The sequence below is a fragment of the Carassius gibelio genome, chromosome B3 (assembly GCF_023724105.1).
Source record: "Carassius gibelio isolate Cgi1373 ecotype wild population from Czech Republic chromosome B3, carGib1.2-hapl.c, whole genome shotgun sequence".
In the NCBI taxonomy this organism is placed as follows: domain Eukaryota; kingdom Metazoa; phylum Chordata; class Actinopteri; order Cypriniformes; family Cyprinidae; genus Carassius; species Carassius gibelio.
This window is the reverse complement of record NC_068398.1, coordinates 2,590,117-2,607,512: the sequence shown is the minus strand read 5'-3', so window position 1 is coordinate 2,607,512 and position 17,396 is coordinate 2,590,117. Positions and strand designations below refer to the sequence as shown.

Here is a 17,396-nt window from a genome sequence, read left to right as displayed (position 1 = left end):
AAACTGATTACAACACAGTGCCCAAATACTTGTACTGTTAAACACTCTCAATACATACTCTATTAATGCTTGTTTGCTTATACTACATAGATTTCATCCAAGAGTTAAAATCAATAGTCATCTCCTCAGTTTTATAAACATTAAATGCACAATATGTAAGATTAAAATATCCCAAAACCACTAGAAGTGTTATATATTTTGCTGACTTGTGTACTTACATCATCCCGAATGTTTCAAAGAAAGTTTAAAACGATTTACACGGACAGTGGCCATAGTCTCATTGTGACACCTTACTTCATAACCCCTCCATTTCTGGTTTTGTTTTGTAGAAAACATGGAAACACCAAAGACGCTTTAATGTTGTGTGTTTTAATAGACCGGTGATGACCGCACAGAGTAGCATTGTACATTGTAAAATTTTTAAATGCAGAAATGTTAATCCATCTGTAGCAGACTTCAAGTGGTAACCACAGGACACCATGGAAACACGACCACTCAACGACTGAAGTGATGATACTCTGTGTTATATATTCACCTTAAACAGAGTAGTGAGGCACAATTAGGGACATTCGAGAAGGCCTACTCTCTAATTCCTCCGCTTCCCCGTCTGCATACACCATGCGTCTGAGCGAATGTTTTAACAAAGGCATTATATAGCATTTAACATGTAAATGATGGTGCTGAATTACCTCACATAACAGGAGAGCACTCACAGTAAAAATAAATGGAAAATATAGCTGCAAGCAGCGATGGCGGGCTCAAGCCGTCAGTGCAACGCCACCCCGGTGGCATCGGGAAAACTGTGTCCAGCGGGCATAAGCATTTACAGTAACCCTCTGGCAATCAAATTTTAAGGGATATGGCAGTTAAAGGGTTAATCCGACCCATCTACACTTTGAAATCACATACACAGAACAATATATATAACTTTAGTAACACTTTATTTTAATATATATAAAAAATATATAAGTTGTGCATCGTAGCTGACACCTAAATGAACACATTACAATTGGTTTATGACTGCAAGTCTTTCTCCTCAAATGCTATTGAGCTTCAAATTTGCTTTTGAGCCCATGTGAAAAAGTAGCATAATTTACATATGACTTACAGTTTGTTTTAAAAAATATCAAACATTCAATTTAATGGTGCATTATAGCTGTCACCTAGATGAACAATTACAGTTGTTTTTATGACTGTAAGTCATTCTCTTCAAATGCTACTGACGTTAGAAAAGTGTATAACAATATCACATGTAACTTTAGAGACGGTCCCTAAATTTGAGACTCTCGAATGTCCAATGTCAAGCCAACTTTATGCCTGTTTTTGTTTTGTTTTTTACTTTATTTTTCTTTTCTCTGTGCCGGATTGCTGATGTCTTTTACCCGGGCATAGATGTCCATCCATCAATTACGAACATTCATCCGCAAATGTCCGAGCGGTCGCGAGCGCGGATGGGAGAATGGCGCATGTTTTATTTTTTTTGAGCTACTGGGATGGTGCCCCCTCTGGGAGTTGGTGCCCTACGAAGACTGCGTATTCTGCATATAGGGAGCGGCGGTACTATCTGGAAGATATATTCCTCAAACCGTCGTACAAGAGGAGGTGATGCTAGTACTTCAAGCATCTCTCAAAACCTATCTGTTCATAAAGCCTATATATAAAGTCTTAATATAGTATTCCACAATATGTTGTGCTATTCTAATATTATTGTGGTTTTTTATTGACATTGTTATTTGCTGTTATTTTTTGTTTTAATATTGTTACTGTTGTTACTTGTTGTACGGTGACCTTGAGTGGTTTGAAAGGCGCCTTAAATTAAATGCATTATTATTATTATTATTATTATTATTATTATTATTAGCTGTACACTTGATAAAAAAAATTAAATATAAATTTATGCAATTGTATATATATGTATATATAGTGTACAGTTTTCTTTTATTGCATCTTGAAATAAATGTTTCTGAGTTCTGTGTTTGTTTATTTTTTTTATTTTTATTTTTTTTAGGAAGATTACAGCCTTTAATCTCCTCAAAATAAATGTGCATATAAACCATGAACAATTTAATTATAGCTGTATTTATAAAATGCTTACTAATGACTATTAATTTTGGGAGAAGGCTATATAAAGCAGCAACAGTTGATGTTGAGGCCTAAGATATTTCTTAAGCTGTAATGATGAAAAAACAACAACAACACAAAATTGCTTTTTTTTCTGCTGGTGATTAAAGAGATGATTAAGTCTCCCTCCCTCTCTCTCTCTCTCTCTCTCTGACACCAAGCCCATCCCCTCTCCCACACATTCACACAAACTCAGCACACACACTTAACACACACACACTTAACACACACACACTTAACACACAAACACACACACACACACACATTACCCACAGTGACAGAGGGACAGAGTGACATCAGATGTATGGTAGTTTTTTAATTTTCTATCATCCATATAGTGTTGTATAGTCATGAAACTATGCATATTTCCTCAGCATGACTTCTATGTGTACATTTTGTTGAAGTGTTTAGAAGCTGCACTTAAAAAAATAAAAGACATTTACTGGTTCCTTTTTTACTGTTATTTCAAAAAATCACCATGACAAAACCATTCAAGCTATCCAAAATTCATTCGCACCTGTTCTGTAAGATAAATTCTTTAAACAGTGGTAAAAGAGGATGTGGTGCTGATCCTTCAAGAGTCACTCCAAACTTATCTGTCCATAAAGCCTATAAAGAATTATTCTTAATATACAGTATTTCACAATACTTCAGCATATTATTCTAATTAAGTGAGGGTCATTTTATCAGTAAAATACATATTATTTTTCTTTGAAAGATTTCTATAAATGATTTAAATCATACTTGTTTCTACAATAATTATTTAAAAGTAATCATATAGCGCCATCTGGTGGCCATTATTGGTACTAAGAATTGCAAGCTTGATTTATATGTTATGATAGTTTTAATTTTAAGCTGGCTCTTGAAAATGATAAAGCTATGAAACTTACTGTGCTTCTTTCAAATGATGACTTCTACGTATACAGTATTGTTCAAAATAATAGCAGTACAATGTGACTAACCAGAATAATCAAGGTTTTTAGTATATTTTTTATTGCTACGTGGCAAACAAGTTACCAGTAGGTTCAGTAGATTGTCAGAAAACAAACAAGACCCAGCATTCATGATATGCACGCTCTTAAGGCTGTGCAATTGGGCAATTAGTTGAAAGGGGTGTGTTCAAAAAAATAGCAGTGTCTACCTTTGACTGTACAAACTCAAAACTATTTTGTACAAACATTTTTTTTTTTCTGGGATTTAGCAATCCTGTGAATCACTAAACTAATATTTAGTTGTATGACCACAGTTTTTTAAAACTGCTTGACATCTGTGTGGCATGGAGTCAACCAACTTGTGGCACCTCTCAGCTGTTATTCCACTCCATGATTCTTTAACAACATTCCACAATTCATTCACATTTCTTGGTTTTGCTTCAGAAACAGCATTTTTGATATCACCCCACAAGTTCTCAATTGGATTAAGGTCTGGAGATTGGGCTGGCCACTCCATAACATTAATTTTGTTGGTTTGGAACCAAGACTTTGCCCGTTTACTAGTGTGTTTTGGGTCATTGTCTTCTTGAAACAACCATTTCAAGGGCATGTCCTCTTCAGCATAGGGCAACATGACCTCTTCAAGTATTTTAACATATGCAAACTGATCCATGATCCCTGGTATGCGATAAATAGGCCCAACACCATAGTAGGAGAAACATGCCCATATCATGATGCTTGCACCTCCATGCTTCACTGTCTTCACTGTGTACTGTGGCTTGAATTCAGAGTTTGGGGGTCGTCTCACAAACTGCCTGTGGCCCTTGGACCCAAAAAGAACAATTTTACTCTCATCAGTCCACAAAATGTTCCTCCATTTCTCTTTAGGCCAGTTGATGTGTTCTTTGGCAAATTGTAACCTCTTCTGCACATGCCTTTTTTTTAACAGAGGGACTTTGCGGGGGATTCTTGAAAATAGATTAGCTTCACACAGACGTCTTCTAACTGTCACAGTACTTACAGGTAACTCCAGACTGTCTTTGATCATCCTGGAGGTGATCATTGGCTGAGCCTTTGCCATTCTGGTTATTCTTCTATCCATTTTGATGGTTGTCTTCCGTTTTCTTCCACGTCTCTCTGGTTTTGCTCTCCATTTTAAGGCATTGGAGATCATTTTAGCTGAACAGCCTATCATTTTTTGCACCTCTTTATAGGTTTTCCCCTCTCTAATCAACTTTTTAATCAAAGTACGCTGTTCTTCTGAACAATGTCTTGAACGACCCATTTTCCTCAGCTTTCAAATGCATGTTCAACAAGTGTTGGCTTCATCCTTAAATAGGGGCCACCTGATTCACACCTGTTTCTTCACAAAATTGATGACCTCAGTGATTGAATGCCACACTGCTATTTTTTTGAACACACCCCTTTCAACTAATTCAACTAATTGCCCAATTTCACAGCCTTAAGAGCATGCATATCATGAATGCTGGGTCTCATTTGTTTTCTGAGAATCTACTAAACCTACTGGTAACTTGTTTGCCACGTAGCAATAAAAAAATATACGAAAAACCTTGATTATTCTGGTTAGTCACATTGTACTGCTATTATTTTGAACAATACTGTATAAAAAATTATGAAGAGTTGGAATAAAGAATGTTAAAGATATAGTAAAATAACTATTGTATTTTTTTATGTTACTTTAATAAATCGGTATGGCCACACCATTTAAGGTATCCTAAACCCATTCGCAATTTAACATCTTCAGTATATTGGCATCATGTTGAAAAAGTTTGGTGTGAACTACTTGTGTCTTCTTGGAGGAGTATGATTCATTTACAGGCTGATTTGATCATAAATCCACAATAAAATTTACAGCATTTACAGTAACCCTCTGACAATCAGTTTTAAGGGATGCGGCAGTTAAAGGGTTAATCCGACCAATCTAGACTTTGAAATCACATACACAGAACAATATATATAACTTTAGTAACACTTTATTTTAATATTTATAAAAAAATGTATAAGGTGTGCATTGTAGCTTACACCTATATGAACACATTACAATTGCTTTGTGACTGCAAGTCTTTCTTCTCAAATGCTATTGAGCTTCAAATTTGCATTTGAGCCCATGTGAAAAAGTTGCATAATTTACATATGACTTACAGTTTGTTGTAATAAATATCAAACATTCAATTTAATTGTGCATTATAGCTGTCACCTAGATGAACAATTACAGTTGTTTTTATGACTGTAAGTCATTCTCTTCAAATGCTACTGACGTTAGAAAAGTGTATAACAATATCACATGTAACTTTAGAGACCGGCCCTAAATTTGAGACTCTAGAAAGTCCAATGTCAAGACAACTTTATGCCTGTTTTATTTTCTTTAGTTTTCTTTTCTCTGTGCCGGATTGCTGATGTCCTATACCCAGGCATAGATGTCCATCCATCAATAACGAACATTCAGCTGCAAACATGAGGTGTGAGCGGTCGCGAGCGCGGATGGGAGAATGGCGCATGTTTTTTTTTTTTTTGAGCAACTGGGATGGTGCCCCCTCTGGGAGTTGGTGCCCTACGAAGACTGCATTCTATGTTATACTGCATAATGTGAACAAATTAGACATTATTTTACAGTGTTACCAAATCCTTAAATAATGTATTAGTGTTTTGTAATTATTTTAATGACCTATAAGCATTTGTGAAATAGTTTTGCTTGCATTGCAGCTTTATCTGTCAGTTGAAGAGTTTTACTGTTACATCCATGAGATTAATAAATGTCATGTCACGTCACAGGTTGTCATAGGTCAGTATCAAATGAGTTTGAAATTATTATTTGCAGCACAAATTAGGGTTCTTAGGATGTTTTTAAATCCCTAAAACTGTCAGAAAAAGATAAGGCCTAAGAGATTTCTTAACCTGTAATGAAAGGAAAAAACACCACCATTAGCAACAACAAAAACAATAACAATTTAAAATACAGATTTTTTTTTTCCTGATTATTAAAGGGATGATTAGGTCTCTCTCTCTCTCTCTCTGCCAGACAGCCCCTCCCTACAGTCCACACACACTGTCACAGTCACCAACCCCCTCACACTCCCCCTCCCTCTCCCCCTCCCTTCCCTCACACAGACAGGGTGGCCAGAGTGAGATCATGTCAGTTGAGAAGTCTGACAGTTTTTTAATTTTCTTTTATCCATACAGTGTTGTAAAGTCGTGAAACTATGCATATTTCCTCAGAATGATTTGATCTTTGTATAAAAAAATGCTTTGAAGTGTTTGGAAGCTGCAATTTAAACATACAAGACAATCAATGTTTCCCTTTTTACTGTCATTTCAAAAATTCACCACGACAAAACCGTTCAAGCTAACCAAAATCCATTCGCAATTTAAGTTCCTCAATGGTTTTTCTTCATGTAGACAAAGTTTGGTGTGTATAGTGTACTTCCCCTGTGAGGAGTATGCATTAAATCAGAGCTCAATTTAAATATTCAAATCAAAATAGCCGACTTCCTGTTGGTCGTAGCTGATGACTGTGAATTAGAAAGTTGTCCGTCTTGAAAAGAACAATTTATGTACCAAGTTTGGTGTCTGTAGCTAAAACTAACCCCCCCACTTTTGACAAAAGGTGGCGCTATAGAGTGCCTCCTTCACGCCCTTTTAAAAGCTTTTGCCATTGTCTAGTTATCACTAATACTGATATGTGTTTTGAGTTTTATGTAAATCTGAGCTTGTTGTCTGCCTCAAACTCACCATAACAGGACATTCAAGTTTGACACATTGCCATGGCAACACTATATCAGATATCAATATCCCCACAACAGATTTACATCGGCCGTGTTTTGTCATTATTCTGATGAAGTTTTAAGTAAATAGAGTAAAAATAAGATGCTGAATTCAAAGCATTTGGAAAATGACACACTTCCTGCTGCCAGTTGGTGGCGCTATAATGTTGACTCTTAATAGTCACATATATACGATCAGTATCATACAACGAACAAACCAATGAAGTTTGATCAAATTCAGGAAATGTATGTGGATGTTATTAGACATTTCCTGTTTCTCATTTCTCGCCATAATTTCAACGCCTCGCCACGGGCAAACCGTTCGAGATATCAAAAATCCCCTCGCAATTTTCCATCCCCAATGTCTTGAGATCATGTTGACCGAGTTTGGTGGCAATCAAGTAAAAGACCTATGACAAGTATATCAAATTCCAGAGCATGCTTTTTATAAACAGCCCTAAATAGCTGACTTCCTGTTGGGCGGAGCCTATGACATAGAGTGCGAAAGTTGTTCGGCTCAATGAGATCTATAAGTGTACTGAGTTTCATATAAATACATGAAAGTGTGTGTGAGCTATGGTTCAAGATTTCTGACTGTGTTCCAGGGGGCGCTGTAGAGCCCCTGTGCCACGCCCGGGTCCCAGTCTCTGTGGCGTCCTGATGGCCGCAGATTCCAATGTGTGTGCCAATTTTCAAGAGTTTTTGAGCATGTTAAGGCCTCCAAAACCCCCCGGAAGGTTTAATCAAAAATAAAAAAAATAATAATAATAAGAAGAAGAATAATCCTTAGAAGAACAATAGGGCTCTTCGCCCCTTCGGGCTTGAGCCCTAATTAAATAACAGAAAAGTTAACATACAAACATGTTATAAATTCACTTAAATGCACATATAAATGTACTTTACTGATTGTTGAACTACTGTGTGTATAATAAAGTTCCTATTTTACACAAACAGTCTCATTGTATGAAGATATACCACAAGGCATTTTAGTTTGAAATTAGCCCTAGTATATACTGGAGGGACACAACTATCAAGTTAAACTCACACATTACATAGTAAACAGTCAAATGCAGCCGGCAATGATCACAAATTGGAAAAACATACCTTAAACAGAGTAGTCAGGCACAATTAGGGACATTCAAGAAGGCCTACTCTCTAATTCCTGCATTGAAAGACGCACGTGAAAATTAGGCTCTAACTTTTACACGGTTAAAAGAGCAACTTACAAAGAAAATAATCGAATCACACTGATACACATTATGACATAACCTCTTAACAGTGTTTTGACATCATAAATAAAGTGATTTCATTACCGAAAATCAGTCAATACAAGACAAATAGAAGAGAGAAAAACTACCTCCGCTTCCCCGTCTGCATACACCATGCGTCTGAGCACGAACGCTTAAAGGAGAAGCGATATAGTTTACGTAGGTGTCCCACTAATTAAAGGCCCACATACAACAATTGATAGGAACTCTCGATCGGAACCATTGAAAACAGTTCACTGAAAACAAGTTTTGCTGAAGTTAACAGTATATACTACATTTCTTATTACACATAAAAAAAAAAAAAAAAAAAACTCAAATGCCTAAATTGAGCGGCTACACATGGATTTATGACCTCAAGGTTAGATTATTGTAATTCTTTATTGGGTGGTTGTTCTGCATGCTTCGTAAACAAACTACAGCTTGTCCAAAATTCAGCAGCAATTCTTCTTACTAAAACCAGGAAGTAATACCATATTAGCCCGGTCCTGTCAACACTGCACTGGCTCCCTTTCAAACATGAATGGTTTAGCACTTCAGTGTTTGAATGAGCTCCTGTTACATTATAATCCTCCACGTCCGCTGCGTTCTCCAAACTCAGGCATATCCTTTTCCCATTTGGCACCTAAACTCTGGAGTAACCTACCTAACATTGTTTGGGAGGCAGACACACTCTTGAGGTTTAAATCTAGATTAAAGACCCATCTCTTACACATAACACACTAATATGCTTTTAATATCCTTTTAATATCCAAATGAGTTAAAGGATTTTTAGGTTGCATTAATTAGGTAAACTGGAACTGGGAACACTTCCCATAAAACCCGATGTACTTGCTACATCATTAGAAGAATGGCATCTATGCTGATATAAGCGTGTTTTTCTCTTATTACGAGGTCACCGTAGCCACCAGATCCAGTCTGTATCCAGATCAGAGGGTCACTGCAGTCACCTGGATCCAGTACGTATTTGGACCAGATGGTGGATCAGCAACTAGAAAGGACCTCTACAGCCCTGAAAGACAGTGGAAACCAGGACAACTAGAGACCCAGATACAGATCCCCTGTAAAGACCTGGTCTCAGATGACCACCAGGACAAGACCACAAGAAACAGATGATTCTTCTGCACAATCTGACTTTGCTGCAGTCTGGAATTGAACTGATGGTTTCGTTTGGTCAGAGGAGAACTGGCCCCCCAACTGAGCCTGGTTTCTCCCAAGGTTTTTTTTCTCCATTCTGTCACCGATGGAGTTTTGGTTCCTTGCTGCCGTCGCCTCTGGCTTGCTTAGTTGGGGTCACTTAATCTACAGCGATATCGTTGACTTGATTGCAAATAAATGCACAGACACCATTTAAACTGAACAGAGATTACATCAATTAATTCAATGATGAACTGGCTTTAACTGTTATTTTGCATTATTGACACACTGTTTTCCTAATGAATGTTGTTCAGTTGCTTTGACGCAATGTATCTTGTTTAAAGTGCTATATAAATAAAGGTGACTTGACTTGAAATCATCGTATCAATATTTTGAACACAGCCCTAGTCAATACTATAAAGAATGTCAAGATGGACATTCATGCAACCCTACACTCCATCTTTTCTCGTTGCGGCAGCCAATCTTGATTACAAAGGGGCCAAAAAAAGTCCATGCCTGTTGAATAAAAGGCTGGTTTGAAGTACCTTTGTCTTGTGAGAGGCAGGTCAGCCATGAGGGGAACGTCTGGAACACCTCGCCATTTTCTGCTCTCCTCACACTGCTGGTGTCGGCGGATAGCTTCGCGGCCTCTTAATATCCAGTATCTACTTCTTATTTCGGCAAACAAACACACCGAGCCAGGGTGGTGTAGTCTCTCATCATAACCACTTTACTTTACTTTAACTTTATTAATCCCCGGAGAGAAATTTAGATGTCACAGCAGCACAACCATACAATGAAAAAATTAAAACAACTTACAAACAACATTCACAAACAACACAAAAACTTGTTGTCCAGTATCAAGTTGCAAAGCATTGTAATTATATACAAAAACATAAATCCTAAAAAGTATGTCATCTTAAATAACACTAATTAAACAACATAATTGCAGTTGGGAAAAAAAAGACTTCCTATAACGCTCCATGTAACAGCGTGGATGGATCAATCTTAAGCTGTGAGTACTGTAAAATCACAAACTATTTCATTTAAGGGATGACAATCATGATTCATCATCGAATAGAGTTTCCCAATCATTCTATCCTGCATTATCACCTCGAAGTTGGGTAACACACTCCCTATGACAGAACCTGCCTTCTTTATTCGTTTATTGTGACGAGTGGGGCAGGGGAATGGGGCGAGGCCAGTGGATTGATTGAGAAATGAGCGACACTTGCTCGACCCAGCTGGTGGAGGGCCGAGCGGCTGCGTGTCCGGGAACTGGAATTTTTTTTCTTCTCCTCTCTCCCTTCTCTTGTCTCTGTCGCTCCTCATCCTTCCATCTCCTTTTCTCTCGCATCGTCTGTCTTACCCCAGGTTCCCGCAGGTCACCGTGAGCGGTCGTAGGAGTAGAGCGCAGTCTCGGGTGTACCCCCTGGCCTGCGAGGGGCGATGGGGGTATGTGACGAGTGGGACGGGGCCGAGAGCCATGGGAACGGGGCGAGGCCGGTGGAGTGATTGAGAAATGAGCGACACTTGCTCGACCCACCGGTCTCGAGTCCCACGGAGGAGATTGAAGTTTATCTGCTACACGTGTCCCTACAAACACTTTGAAGTGGCATGAGCTGGATTTCAACCATGTTTGCACCGTGGTGGAGTCTGACCAGAGTGTAACAGAGTGAATGGGGATTTTAAGTTCTGCAACTAGGAGTTTGGAAAGTTGAGAACCACAAAGAGTTGAACATAACTCCAGATGGGGTATGGACTGCTGCTTGCGAGGAGTGACTCTATACCTGACAGCCATAAAGGCAACTTCAACTTGTCCCTCTTTACTCTTGGTCCCCAGGTAAGCCACTGAACCATATGCCTATTCTGAAGCATCACAGAATACATGAATCTCATGCCTAGGATGGGTGATCCATCTATGAGCCGAAGTAACATCTGGGCAGAGATATCTCATCTAGTCCATTCAACTCTTTCTCCAATTCACACCACAAGGTAAAGATGCTTGTGTGCTTTACTTGGGACATGGAGCCATAATTTCTATCTCTCCTCTTGGTTGATGAGTCAGGAGCATAAGTAACTGTTCTAGAAATATCATCCTGAACGTGGAGCTCGTACTCCAACCAATCCGCAAAGTCAAGAAGAGTAGGAACTGTTATTCTTGATGGGTGAACATACCTCTTGCAACTGGTGCTAAGCTTGTGTGGAAGTTTGCCTTGTAGCCTGGACACATGCGAACCACATTCAAATTCAACTGCCCCTTCTGACCCCAGCTGCTTTAGCATACTCACTCATGAACGGACAAGGAGGACAAATAGCTTGGATGCTTAAATATCTCCTGACCTGATGTTGGGACTTTCCAGAACTTCAGCAATATTCTGAAGAACAAGCTTGTGTGGTTGACCATACATCGTTATCGATGAGAATCGGCTACCAAGGACCTGATATTTGAAGCGTTCAGTTGCATCTGCTGGGAAAAGGATATCCAGTGCCATCCGCAGTCTCAAAAACTGTTTTGGGTCGGCTGACAGGTATGTTAGGTGCTGGTCCCCGGTAAATCCTCTCTTGCATGTGTACCATTTTAACTCTAGGTGTAATCTCAGGTCGCTGTGGTAGGTGGAACTCTCTCTTGTCTGGATAATGCCTGTGTATGAATTGAGGGTTGTCGTCAGAGTAATGAACAGCTTCAGCAGTCTGTGATGACCACTGAGGGGTAGCACAATAGCTCTTGCTAGCATGTGTCTTTTCTAACATAGGGTGAAACTGACCAGTCCCTCATCTGCCTTGTCAGCTGCTCACACTGGACAGATATGTGCTGGAAAACATCCCCAGAACATGATGAAGGCTCCCTCTGGGTAACTGATGAATGCTGGCTGTGTGTCGGTTGGGGCTTCTTAGTATGAGGGGCTGGCACTGGGGTCACTGAGCGGCAAGGAGTCTCTTTTCCTGTGGTGATCTGCTGGATCTCCTGCTTTAATGTAGCATTTCTTGAGGCCTTGTTTATCTGTCTCTTGCCATTCATCTTGAAGAAGCAGATAACTTGCATATGAGTGCTGGCTCTTTGGAGGTGATGATCTCAATACATACTCTGGCATGGGTGGAGCTTCCTCTACTCCGGCATTACCCAGATGTGCAGTTGGTACTGCTCTCTTCACATAGCCTGGCGAAGTGAATGCAGCTTAACCATGCATAAATTAATACAAACATGCAACAAACATGATGTGCTTTTTAAGCATAATAATCAGCTCCGAATCAGAACGTAGGACTACTTAGATATATACTAAATAAGAAGATTAATATAGTCAGTATGGTGCTAATCAACAGGTCTTATGAACTGGAACAAATGGACGATTTCACAGAAATTATATACAATCTACACTGACTTTTCCACATGCACGCACACAGTAACTTGATATAATCCACAACTTAATGTCAATTCAGTGTGGATTTATAAGTATTAGAAGTCCGAAAATGGTGGACTTTCCACTCTCTTCAGAAGCACGGGATGATGTGGTAGCATTGACCACTCTGATTGGTTGGGATCATCAAGGACATTCAAGAATATCAAGGCCTTTTGTACAAACACAGCTCATTGGCATTTAAAGGTACCTTCACTGAAACCACTCATTGTGAACAGAGCTGTTTGTGACAAGGTAAAATTTGTGTAGTTTTAAACTACAATTGAGAAATTTAAACTAAAGTATGTTATAGACTTTTATTAAGACCCTAAAAGAGTCATAACTTGTGGAAAATGGGCATCCGATGACCCCTTTAAAATGTGAGTCTCAAGGTATCCTTTATGCACAAAAAAACTTTCCACACTGAGAGCAGGTTAAGTTCAGTTCATTTTATTTATTTTCCAAAGGCAATTTGGTTGCAGCAATCAAAATTTCACACAAACAACAAAAACAATACACTTCTTCCTAAAAAGTTCTTACCTTAAAATGTTAAAACTTTACAACTGAGTGGATAATTCAATATAGGATCTGTAGAACATGCACATCAATGTTTTGTCCACATTAAATAATCTTAGTTTCCACAAGCAATACAATCTTGTATTGTTTAACACTCTCGATACCTACTCTATTAATGCTTGTTTGCTTATACTAAATAGATTTCATCCAAGAGTTAAATTCAATAGTCATCTCCTTAGTTTTAGAAATATTAAATGCACAATATGTAAGATTACAATATCCCAAAACCACTAAAAATGTTAAATATTTTGCTGACTTGTGTACTTACATCATACCGAATGTTTCAAAGAAAGTTTAAAACGAGTTACACGGACAGTGCCCATAGTCTCATTGTGTCACCTGCCAATTACTTCTTAAGCCCTCCATTTCTCGTTTTGTTTTGTAGAAAACATGGAAACACCAAAGACGCTTTAATGTTGTGTGTTTTAATAGACCGGTGATGACCCCACGGAGTAGCATTATGACAGGACTTTCAAACGTATCCTAGTATGAGAAAACAGCACTGCTTTACCACTTCATAGTTGAAGTGATCAACTATGGCATAATAAACGCTTTCAAGCTATACGTGGGGAAGTCGTGGCCTAATGGTTCGAGTCGGACTCCCAATGTGAGTTTCGAGTCACGGGCCTGCAGGAATTGTGGGTGGGGGAGTACATGTACAGTTCTCTCTCCACCTTCAATACCACGACTTAGGTGCCCTTGAGCAAGGCATCAAACCCCCAACTGCTCCCCGGGCGCCGCAGCATAAATGGCTGCCCACTGCTCCGGGTGTGTGTTCACAGTGTGTGTGTGTGTGTACACTGCTCTGTGTGTGTGCACTTTGGATGGGTTAAATGCAGAGCACAAATTCTGAGTATGGGTCACCATACTTGGCTGAATGTCACGTCACTTTGTGCCTTTACAGTATGTTTTAAGAAAGCATTCTGACACCACATAATAAAATCATAAACCACAGGGCCAAACATGGAGTCCTCCTCACTCATTAAGCTAACGATTATGGAATTATCAGCAAATTTACTCTTACAGTCTTTGTGTACAAGATAAATAATAAGGGTGAGAGGATACATCCTTGAGGTGATCCAGTTGATGACAGTCATTCAGAAAAACAGTCATTTACTTTAACTCCCCAAGGTGAAAGGCTTTTACGAAGAGTGGGTTACCAAATGAACCTTGCAATGTCCTTTCTGTGTAAAAGTTTTTCCAAACAGAGAGTAAGTGAAAGACTTTTACCCAGTATGAATTAACATGTGCCTATTAAGGCTTGATTTATGTGTAAAACTCTTTTCACACTGAGAGCAGCAGAAAGGCTTTATCTCAGTATGAATAAACATGTGCTTCTCAAGGCTCTCTTTGCGTGCAAAAGTGTTTCCACACTGAGAGCAACTGAAAGGTTTATCTAAACTGTGTGTTACCAAATGACTCTTAAGGTGTGCTTTCAGTGTAAAACCCTTTCCACACTGAGAGCAGCTGAAAGGCTTTATCCCAGTATGAATAAACATGTGCTTCTCAAGGGTCTCTTTGCGTGCAAAAGTGTTTCCACACTGAGAGCAACTGAAAGGTTTATCTAAACCGTGTGTTACCAAATGACTCTTAAGATGTTCTTTCTGTGTAAAACTCTTTCCACACTGAGAGCAGCTGAAAGACTTTATTCCAGTATGAATTAACATGTGCCTCTTAAGGCTCGATTTAAATGTGAAAGTGTTTCCACACTGAGAGCAACTGAAAGGCTTTTCTGAAGAGTGAGTTACCAAATGACTCTTAAGCTGTGCTTTCTGTGCAAAACTCTTTCCACACTGAGAGCAGCTGAAAGGCTTTGTTCCAGTATGAATAAACATGTGATCCTTTAAGCTTACTTTCCGTGTAAAACTCATTCCACACTGAGAGCAGCTGAAAGGCTTTGTTCCAGTGTGAATAAACATGTGATCCTTTAAGCTTACTTTACATGCAAAACTCTTTCCACACTGAGAGCAACTGAAAGGTTTTTCTGAAGAGTGAGTAACCAAATGACTCTTAAGGTTATTTTTCAGTGTAAAACTCTTTCCACACTGAGAGCAGCTGAAAGGTTTTATCCCAGTATGAATTAACATATGAGCCTTTAGATTACTGTTACGTATGAACCGCTGTCCACACTGATAGCAGCTGAAAGGCTTTGTTCCAGTGTGAATAAACATGTGATCCTTTAAGCTTACTTTACATGTAAAACTCTTTCCACACTGAGAGCAACTGAAAGGTTTTTCTGAAGAGTGAGTTACCAAATGACTCTTAAGGTGTTCTTTCAGTTTAAAACTCTTTCCACACTGAGAGCAGCTGAAAGGCTTTATCCCAGTATGAATTACCATATGAGCCCAAAGATTACTGTTATATATGAAACTCTTTCCACACTGAGAGCAGCTGAAAGGCCTCTTGACACCTGTTTTTTTAAGGCTGGAACTCACTGATTTTTCTCCATTGACATCATGATCTTTCTGATCCTGATATTCCTCCTGCACCTCATTCAGATCTTGCCTTTCTTCTTTCATCAGGCCTATAAAAAAAAGAATGAAAAATCAAATGGTAAATTTGAAAAATAAGAGGATAAAATATTTGTGTACGAAAACGATGTCAAAACTGTCCTTTGTTAACAGTGTGCAATGAAAATAACTAAAAACACTGAATTATGCTGACAGGTCAATAGATGGTGATATCACTTTGTAGAGAAACACTACACACCGACAGCTCCAGCAAACAAGGTTTGTTCTTTGATCACTTTCTATAATTTAACAAATTAAATAACATATTACATTCATATCTTTGAGAGAAACAACGTTTAGTTTGGTCACCGATTCATACACACCTAAAACATGGAACACTTTGAGAAATACAATCTGACTGAACTCGAATAATTGCACATCACAGATCACTGATTGGGTCAATCTCATGAATCTGTTACAACGCCATGGCACTAATTATTTTAAATATTAAACATGCAATTCAGTAATATATACAAACATCATAATAAAGACAATACTGTTCTCTACCTTCAACACAGAGTATTTCAACATTGGAATAAATTTGTTTTTGCATTTTATTGCATTTTCTGCTGAAATTCTCATTACCGCAATGCGTCTAGCTGTGTCTGAACTCTTGTTGTAATTTAAACAAATTAGAATTAAAATATTCTGAAAAAAGTAAATGGATATTCTGCTAGATTTTTTCACACTACAGAAAAATGACAGACTGAATATTCATGTATAATATTACCGATACAATCGTCTAAAAATAAAGTATCCATGACTGATGAACTCATCCTCCGCAACATTTTTTGAAGGCCATTTAAACACATTTTTTTTTTTTTAGATAAATTATGCAACACGCATGGCAGAACCTTCAAAATAGTACCTGCAAGTAGTCAGTTCTCTTTATATTGTTAAAGTAAAAAATTCTCTTGTCAGAAAGTATACGCAACAAATTGATTATCACTGCCAAAATGGGTAGTTTTGCACATTTAGAATATATGTTGGATTAAAAAATGTCTTCTACTTTATTAACGTCTGATTATATACATTGAGTAAAAAAATTGGCTAAATCATCATGGTTTCTCTGTGGTAAGCAAAACATCCTAAAAAAACTCAACCTCCACAACACCATTTTCACTTACCGCGACAATTTAAGGCCAGTTGCGGTAGAGAGATCTTTTTTTTTTTTGGGTAATGAGAATATAATCATACAGGCTATCGGTCATACTATGGTGACCAATTTCAGAGAAAACATTTATACCAACCCACCAACTCCCAGGAAAGAGAGAAACATTATGGGCTAGAAGTTACAACAAGAGTAGTTATAAAAAATAACTAAAAAAAGTACATAACTATCAAATATAATTACTGTTATTGACCAAAAGGGTTATGTTCCAAAGGTTGTGGTATACTTGTAGCTTCAAGACTAATTTACTACAGGTGAAATTTGATATCTCCATTACTGTACAAAGAGTGTATTTTTTTTTTCTAAGAATAATTATGCAATCAATTTTTTTTTGGTTGCTGGTACATTCGTAGTAATTAGACTGACTTACTAAAGGTTACATTTTCACAGTAAAACCTTTACTGCTTGTACAGCACAATTATTTTCATAAACTAATGTATCAAAATTCACCTAATTCTCTTTTTTCATGTTCTAAAGGTTGTAGTACACTCCTAGTGGCTTTTG

At 38.1% G+C, this 17,396-nt stretch overlaps 1 protein-coding gene across 9 annotated transcripts in view; it reads right to left on the bottom strand.

The window, feature by feature from the left end:
* Window positions 1–17,396, bottom strand: part of LOC127952151 (zinc finger protein 883) — a 199,524-nt gene that overhangs the window by 115,476 nt on the left and 66,652 nt on the right. For 5 of the 9 annotated variants that reach the window (XM_052550490.1, XM_052550492.1, XM_052550487.1 and 2 more), the window contains one exon: window positions 13,071–15,735. The exons of 3 other annotated variants lie outside the window; for them this stretch is intronic. In XM_052550490.1, coding sequence (XP_052406450.1) covers window positions 14,438–15,735 — 1,298 coding nt within the window. In that variant the 3' untranslated portion in view covers window positions 13,071–14,437. Of the gene's footprint in view, window positions 1–13,070; window positions 15,736–17,396 lie in introns of those variants that run through there. One more of the 9 variants, XM_052550498.1, reaches the window with a different exon arrangement.